The following is a 9441-nucleotide window of genomic DNA, read 5'->3' as shown; positions in this document are numbered from 1 at the left end:
GGTATTGTCATCTCATAAGAGGGCTTCTGTAACACAAGTACTACAAGAAAGCACAATATTCTGAAAGCATTTACAATACCTCACAAAATAATGCAAACATCAGTTTACATAAAAATAAATACAAACAAAATTAAGGAACAAAATACATTATTATTTGTAAACATTATACATTAATCTTTAATTGTATATGAAGGGCTAGTCTAATTGATATTAAAAAACTAAATAATAATCTTGCCTGCTGGATTATATTATATTTTTGACATCATGTCATGGGCCAGAGGGAGAGAGATGGGGGGCAGGGAAATGGCCCCTGGGCTGGCACTTTGGGACCCCTTCTCGAAACCCAATCAGTGAAGGCAGACAGTTGCCCACCTAGAGCCAGGGTCTGCTGGAGGTTGCTGCCTCTTAAAAGAAAGTTTTTCCTTGCCACTGTCACCACATGCTTGCTCAGGGTGGGAATTGTTGGGTCTCAGTGGAGTACGGTCTTGACCTGCTTTATTTGAAAAGTGCCCTGATATAACTTCTGTAATGATTTGGCACTATACAAATAAAATTCAATGGAACTTGAAATTATCCAAAGTTTACGTCATATGATGAGAACTGAACCACCTCAATGAGTACCATGTGATATGCTCTTAGTGGTTTGATTAAATTGTTTTTTTCTTTTTCCAAACAAAAATAATTAAATCTGCATTAATTGATATTTGTTGCAGTGCAACAAGACAGCAATGACATATTATCACCTTATAAAGGTGTAGTACTTCACTGTTTCCACCAGCCAGTTTCTAATTTTTGCGTCTGTTTTTTGGTGCTGGGCAAGTACAGTGGGTTTATTCACAGAAAACAGCTGTCTGCTGTGGGTGGCAACAGGTTGATAAAAGAAGTGAGACTGAACAGTAAAGTTATAGGCCATAAAATAGACAATTAGCTGAAAGATGCTAAAACACTCAATAAAGCTCAGGGGAACGTCAGTCAATTCCTTGTTCGGTTGTGACTGTGAGTGACCCATTTCACTTTACATAGTCGTTTGATGCATTATTAATAGAAAAATATTGATTAGAGCAGCTTAAAGGTCTTAAAACTAAATACTGACACAGTGTCCCACATGAAAGGACCACAAGATTTTAAAACTGTACTTTAGGTGACTAAACTCCCCAGTAAAGTCAGTTTCATTAGTCAGTAATCAAATTGACAAAAAACATGAAAAGCAAATAACCCAGGAACTTTTGAGCCCCTGGAGGTTTGGGGCCCTCGGGCAGTTGCCCACTTTGCCTGGTAGAACTAGTAGTGACTGTTTATGATATACAGTATAGTAGGGATGGTAACAAAACAATAATAGCATTCAGTTTATTACAGCACATTTAGACTCTAATGATTTAAATTTGTTCTGTTGTAAAGTGAATGAAAAGTTGACTATCATGATGTTTATTCTGTTGAAATCATTCATGAACATATGAGCACAGTCCTGTTTTTATATTTGTAATAAAATTACATTTATCTCATCATAAGTTATGATATCCCGATGCTTACAAGATTAGATATGCTACTTTGAATAAAACAGATCCAGTCAAGCCATTTGACTGGGAGTGATGATAAAGATGAGGCAGAAGCAAATACAATGAATCATTTGATTTAATATGGACAAATAAATACTCTGCCAAAATGAATGCATACTTTTCTGTTCATCTCCACAGAGCCTTTTTCTACCCACTGGCGCTCTGCAACTAGAAATGACTGTTCAATTTGATGATTTACAGAGATCTTGTTTACATATGACCATTTTGAATCTGCCCCTACCACAGTTCACTGTTTGCATACAGCATGTTAATTGGTATTACACAACTACATGTATAAGCTAGCTCACTAATTGTGTAAATCTAAAGCATGACCTCGAGGGGAGGAAATACAAGAAGCGCAAGACAGTGCTTCTTCACTCGAATTTATCTTCTTTTGAGGATATCTTGGCAAGCTGCTGCATATAGCCTTGGATTGTTGGAGAAAGAAAAAAAAACATGCTTCCCAGAGATAAGCAATGGCAGAAATTGAGGATCTTTATCAAGACACTGAGGGAGAAGAGGGAGGCCAGTTCGACCTTGGATGATAAATCAGTTAGGAGCACGTAACAAAAACCACAATCTGAGTTCACTGGCCGAGCACAGTCCCTGTGTTTTACCGTGTGTTCCAAAATCCTTACCGTGAGAACAGTTAATAGTTCTGACTGTTGATCCATTACATTTTTCCTCAGTACAGGTTATTTGCTCACTGGGGAAGAAAACATAAAATGGACACGTTGCTGCCACTACCCTGAAATTGCTTCTTTTCTAAAAACTTGAGCTGCGGTAAACACACATTGGTCAATAATTCCTCACCATGACTGATATTTAGATAGTGAGTTATTTTTGTATTATTTTAAATTGTCGAATTTAATTTGCCTCACTGCATCCTTGAAATGTTTTCATTCTGGTTGGTGTACATTAAAACAAACAATTTCTTCCTTAAAAATCAACACTTGTGCATTGCAGTCCTTATCTATCATTCAGTGTTTGAAATCTTTAAAGGTTTTTCAGAGGGTTTGTAGACATTGCACATGACGGCTCTTTTGGTAAGCCCTGTACTAACCCTCAGTGCAGGCAGAGGCAGAGGGTACAAAGAGATACTTGCTAACACATTCTCTATATCAACCTTATATGGCGATAATATGTCACTGTGCTTACAGCTTGTTGCACTGCTCTAGATTCTAGTTGCAATTTGGTTTGACAGTATTATGAAATCAAACAACTTAATGTGGTAGCAGCTCTTTGCTCCCAAGTTATTAAGTCTATAAGGTGATAATATGACACAATTGTGTTTACAACTTGTTGTGCTGCCCAAGTGTTCAAAAAATGAAGTAATGCAGGTTTAAATATCTAACAAGAATGTAAGTGTTTCACTGGTCTAAAAACAGACAACGTGTCTTACTCAGGAATTTATTTAAGAGATTAAATTTAAAGAAGTCAGCTTTTTAAAATAAAAGATAGTGCTAAAATAATAATAATTTGGAGGCATCCACCCTTTAAAATTAAGAGCAAAGAGGGGCTGATAAAAGGTTGTTTTGGATTGAACAAATATTTCAGTCTTCTAATCCTTGTTTTATGCAGGCATTCAACATGATTTGTGCTTCAAAGCAGATTTCTTTTTTTGCTGATATTGTTAATAATTCTAAAAACATAGAATATTAATGATGAGTCTATGTTCTGGTTTGGCAAAGGCAAAACTGTCTGAGCTCAATGAAAATACAATTTAAACTGACAAAAGACCAAAAGTGTGTCCTGTGTTGCCCCTTTACACAACCCTGCTGAAAAATATTCAGACATGGCAAACACGAGTGGAAGGGACAAATATCCCATCAATCAGAACAGTTTTTAGGGGCAGAAGACAACGACACTATTGCTGCATGTATCTCTTGTGCTTTCATGCCTTCTGTAACTATAATTTCATACCTTCTATAACTCGGTACCTCTGTTACCTGATTCTCTCTCCCTTCACCTTCATCTCACCCCATTCCTTCCTTCCATTGTATCCGTCTTCCCTCCATCCATCTCTCCCTACCTCTGTGCATGCCTAGTTGAATGCAGTTATATTATTACATCACAGCCCTACACAGAGAGTTCATCAGGTTACAGAGGCATTTAGTAGTCCACTGCTCTCTTGGTACTGACTGTTTGCTTCAGTTTATGTTTGAAGAGAGTTTCAACCCCCGTGTTAACACACACCCACACACACACTCTGCAGCACTAGCATGGCAGTATAATTCAACAAAAGCTAACATGCAACAGTGGCATTTACAGCATCACAGTCACTTGCGACACAGTGTAATCTATAAAGTTCCATGTGTGTATATATATATATATACTGGGAATCAATTTCTGCTACAGTGTGCTTCCCAGCGGGTGCTGAGGAGAAAATAAAACTTATCTCTGACAAACTCTCCCTGTAGATTTAGTGGTGTGGTAAACAACGCCGATACGGCTGCTGACAGTGATACAGATCGGTAAAGTGTTGTGGGTGTTATTGCTATGCCACCTCTATGATTAATACAAAGAAAACAAGGCTTGAAATCAGCAAAGTGTTCCTTTAGAAGATATCAGCATTTGGCAGTTTCAATTAGTAGCAATATGTAAATACTCACATTTGAACCTTACTTTGAACATTTATTTTGCATATTTCTGTATTTCCATATTTTGGCTGAGCCTTTTGACTGACCTGGAATGCAGCTCAGTGCTGCCGTTGTTGTATTTGCTGCCTCTCTCCCACATCCCGTAGTCGGGCACCCTGTAGGCTCTTTCCACACAGAATACCAGATTCTGGATGAAGGAAACCTGCACACAGAAAACACACACCAAACACATGAAGGTATGGGACATTGGGAGTGGATGCAATACAGACACGCGTAAGCACACACACACAGTATCTTACACATACACTTGCACTCATAGACCCAGGGGCTGCGGGTAGTAAACATGTCTCCATACTGAGACACAAACAAAATCACACAGTACATAATTTAAGCCACAGCTACACACACACACACACACACACAGCCATTACACACACTTACATACATGTACAGTAATGGGTGACCTTTGGTATTGATCTGGGGTGAAGCGTGTAACTCTCCCTCTCATTATAAAGGTTAGTAAGTGGACAAGAAAGCTGACTCCTCATCAGTGCTCAAGGTCAAATTCACCCTGCAGCTAAAGACAAGGTGGAATTAAGTAGTGAAGTCAACCGCCCATGACACGGTACCGAATGGACACATATCACAACACCCGTTTATAACAAAATTTTAATTATCAGCGCATCCTATCTTTCATCACAGACTGTAAAAGCTCATCAGCAGTGCCCTTGATTTCATCACCAAACAAATTGGCGGCCTCACAATTTTAAAGTTGTAATTAGGAGTGTTGGGGAGTTTCTCGTATCTATCATCTGGCCCACACAGGCCGTGGAGAAAGACACCATGTCTATAGAGACATGTCAAAAAAACTGAAAGGGAGAGACATAAAATGTGTGATGCCTTAAAGGGCCTGAATCATTAAAAAGACCTGAAAGTAGCAGTGCGAGCATGTGTGTATGTGTGTGTGTGTGTGTGTGTGTGTGCTTGACTGATGTGAGATTTAATCTCAAATGACAAAGCGGGGGAGAGGAAAAGAGAGAGACGAGAGAGTGAAAAAGAAAGGTAGAGAGGAGCAGATACAACCTGTGTAGGACTTAAATAGGCCAGTCTGCGAAGGAGGGCAGGGAAAGAGGGAGCATTAGCAGACGAGGCTGGGAAAGAGAGAAAGGTGTTTGCCGGTTCTCTCATTTGGGGGTTTTATGAGTGGAGTGATTAACGAGGGGAACTTTTTAGTATCTTAATGGTATCTTAATGAATGTTACTGCCCACCGGCCAAACAAGCCTCTCTGTCTCCCCGCTGCTAGACGACTGTCCTTGCCAGTTCTGCCTGTTTTTTTGAGAGGAGGTGTGCGCACACGGGCACATTTGCAGAAGCATACTACATGTGCTGCTGCTTTCACCCTGCCAGCAGTGGGGACACTGGGGACAAAATGCATACACGTGTATCGTGAAAAAACGCAGATTGTGAAACACACAGGCTAATGAGACGCTCCATTTCATGCTGCATGAAACTGAAAATGGCATCTGGAAGGAGGTCGATAGTGCATCTTCTCAGAGGACACGCAGCAGCCTTTCTATACCACCTTAAGAAAAAAAAAAATACTGCAATGCAGCTTCCAGCTCAGTCAAGTAAACGCCAATGGACTTCACAAGCAGTGACAGCTAACAACAAACTCATAAACAATACCATAATAATGTGATTAGTCCAAATGTAACGCTTTTCAAACAGCGTTCAGCGAAAACACAAATCACAAGTCCTGTTGCTCACTGGATCGGATGTTTGTTAATTGACGGATGGGCGGTGGGGGGGGGCGCAGACTGCTTCAGCTTGAATTATGCAACCTAATAAGCAGTGCTTAAACGTGCAAATAAAGGCTGCTGCGCAAACAGGACTGCCCTCATAAAAAAGTTATAGTGTCAATGTGTTTGCCATCAGCAGTGAGAAATGGAGAAGAATGTGAGGTTATTAGGGAAGGTTTTTTGTAAACAAAGTGAAGCCTGTGCAAACTAATTGGTTAGTGGCAAAATGTTTACCATGTCCTTACTTTCTTAAAATAAGCCCAATCTAGTAAACAAATGGATTCCTTTACCAGCGGCACAGATTTCACCACTCTGTGGCGGTAAGTAAAGCTGTGAATGAGGAGACTATTAAAACTAACAGAATTAATGAAGTTCCAACTGCTCCTCAGGGCCACACAAAAAACAGCACAGTGTGTAAACCTAACAGTCAAGTCGCCTCGTGGTTTTTTTAAGAGCTCAAACATGAAAAAAATGACACCGGTCAGATACATCAAACTCTGAAGACATCATTCAAAGCAGCTTTTCAGTAATAGTCTGGGTTGGTGTGCTGCCAAATAAGATGTTACCGGTTCGATTCCCAGGAGGACATTAAAGCCTCCACAATGAAATCATCTTAATGTTTCCCTGTTGAAAGTCAATTGAGCGGCTCAGCAAAAATATAAATGTGAGCCGAGCTATAAAAGTGAGATACTGTCCCCTGATCCCGCGTGTGTCGGCTCTAAAATATCTGTAGGGGATTTAGGGTACATATAACTGGATTTAGAAACCCTTTGGTCTTACTTTATAGCATCTGGTTGGATCTTCAGAGGGTAGCGTCACCTAATTCAAGATTTATAAATCTCATTAGGTCCGATAATTTGTTTCAGAATATTGAAGTAGTACTAATGATGAGTCTTTCATTGATGCATCTTCTCTACATGTGCTTTCATATACAGCATGCTAATGACAATGCTTAAATGCTTGTGTGTCAATGTTTACCATTTTCAGCATTAACACAAAATATGAAAATCCAGCCTGATCAATGGGAATGACATTAGTTTTTCAGGTATTTGGTCAAAGTGTTAAACAAAGTAGGATTTTGACCTGCTGGTGGTGTTATATGAAAAGTCAGAGGATCAACACAGTTAGCAGAATTCACCATATTGGGACCAGGAATGTCTGAACAAAATCGCACACACAATCCGAACAATAGTTATTGATATATAAGTCTAGACAAAAGGCTTTGGACCAACAGAAAATCCATGTACACATGTATTCTAACATATATACAGGGAATTTCCGCCACCAGTCTATAGGATTCAGTGGCATCTAATAATGAAGTTGCAGATTGCAACAATTTGAATACAGCTCAGACTTCCAAGGTGGGAGAAACTATGGTGGCCACAAAACTCAAAAAACGGGAAAGGCCCTTTCTACAACCAGGGTTTGGTTAGTCGGTTCTGGCCTACTGTAGAAACATGGTGGCTCAACATGGCGTACTTTGTGGGAAAGGATCCACTCCCTCCATAAATAAAATTGTCTCATTCTCGGGTAACAAAAACACACCGATTCTTATTTTCAGGTGATGAAAATAATGACTAATGAATACTAATGACCATTATATTCCATTTCTGCCAGTAGATCCTCCTAAATGTTACACACTGGACCTTTAATGTTCAGAGTAAGGGAAAGGCACACGAAACAGGAATATTCTGCCTGAGGAAACGTTTCTTTTGTATAATTATCTATAAAAGAAAATAAGTTGTTTTAAACCGTCTGGGACTTGGACATGGATACCTATTGCTGCTAGTGGAGTAGCCTGAAAATATCAGACTAATAAACAGGACAGGGTTTAAATCCCTAATGTCCAGAATCAATCACATTGGTAGTTATTTCAGTGTCTTGTTTACCTCATCAGTGTTGTAAATGATCTGCAGACCACAGCAGATCATCTCCACCAGGTACAGCAGAAACAGAGAAACGGCATCGATCTGCAGCAAAGAGAGAGGGGAGGACAGGGTGGATGAGATACCATTAAAGAAATTACTGTCACTTGTACACTGCGTGATATTTCCACATTAGTCAATACAGCTGTCTTTGATTTCCTACATAGTGTAGAGACTGAGATGTGAGCTTTATATTAGCTATTAGGCCTTTGGCATTGGACTGGTATCATCAATAATGCAATTTACTTCACAGTAAAGTTGCTGGAGAAGAACTTACAGCCAAAAAATAAATGGATATACAGTACGTGCTTAACGTCTAGACAGCTCTGATGATTTTTGAGTTTTTTCTTTGTCACAGTCATTATTATTTAGATTTTCTATCTAGCTCTCTTGACGTATTGGCCATCTCTCACTAGAAATGCAGTCTCCATCCAAACGTTACACAGCAAATTGACCTCTGTCAATACCATTGACAGAAGAATAAGTTGTTTTAGTGCCAGTTTAATGCACATCTACCTCAGAGTCAGTTGAGTCAAGTCAATTTTCCAACAGTATATGCCGAGCAGAGGGACACACATTCTTTTATGGGCATTTCCCATGACACTCAAAAACAAAAGAGATCGATTGTCTAATTTGCTCGTTCCATTGCTCATTCATCTTTAGCAACAACAAGAAACATTGTTTCTTCCCTGATCACAGCCAGTGAAATCATTTTCAGTATTGTTACATTAGATATGTGACAGGAGATATAATGTCAGAATAGTGTTGTAGGATTTGACTCTTCAGCGTGTACAATACGCAATAAACCTCTTTAGCCTTAAGAAGCTTCTGATCATTGTAGATATGATTGTTACACCTGGACATTTCAACAACAGCTAGCAAAGATATCTAATCGTTACATTACACACACATACACAATGTGTATATGCAAAAAACTGTTGAGGGTGGTCTCATTTCTACATTTGTGTGCGTGCTGGCTGACCTGCAGATGGTGGTAGTCGCTGTAGGAGTACACCTCGTCACCAGTGTCCACATTGAACACGGAGTGCAGACACTTGGAGGGGCTGGGATCTTGTTTGAACTGCTCCACCTGGTAGAGAGAAACACGGAGAAAGAAAGGAAAGGATGAAAGAAAGAGGTCAAGGGTAAGCAGGAAGCAGAGAAACAGAGAGGGAGAGACATTCAGTTTCCTCACGAAAGGTACAGAGTTAAAAGCAGCAACCTTGAACACATTCAAAAACACACAATTGGCAACTTTGTATGAATAAATAACAGTGATCTCTACTGCATGCAATGCATGTTGTGCTCCAATGACTGACTCTGAATGAGCCTTCTACTCATTTTCACAAACTGAAATTTCAACTTTTCATCTATCACTTCACCTTTTAGTGCTTGCACTTCAACTGACTCCTCAATTCCTTCCAGATTTTTCACTTCAACTACTTTCAGTGCTTATGCCACCTACATTTCTTTTGATGCTTCTGTTTAAGGTTCCCCTTCAACTAGTTTCAGTGCCTCCACTTTAGCTAAAATTTCACAACTAGATAGATAGATAGATAG

At 39.5% G+C, this 9441-nt stretch overlaps 1 protein-coding gene across 2 annotated transcripts in view; it reads right to left on the bottom strand.

Annotated features, from left to right (window-relative positions):
• phkb (phosphorylase kinase, beta) overlaps positions 1-9441 on the bottom strand; it is a 105454-nt gene that overhangs the window by 72292 nt on the left and 23721 nt on the right. For both annotated transcript variants that reach the window (XM_035682350.1, XM_035682351.1), the window contains exons 5-7: positions 8864-8971; positions 7846-7926; positions 4243-4358 (exon numbers count right to left, since the gene is read on the bottom strand). In XM_035682350.1, the coding sequence (XP_035538243.1) occupies positions 4243-4358; positions 7846-7926; positions 8864-8971 (305 nt within the window). The remainder of the gene's footprint in view (positions 1-4242; positions 4359-7845; positions 7927-8863; positions 8972-9441) is intronic.

Source organism: Morone saxatilis, unplaced genomic scaffold (genome assembly GCF_004916995.1).
Source record: "Morone saxatilis isolate NCDOM2014 unplaced genomic scaffold, NCSU_SB_2.0 Contig11, whole genome shotgun sequence".
Lineage (NCBI taxonomy): Eukaryota > Metazoa > Chordata > Actinopteri > Moronidae > Morone > Morone saxatilis.
This window is presented reverse-complemented; position numbering and strand designations above follow the sequence as displayed.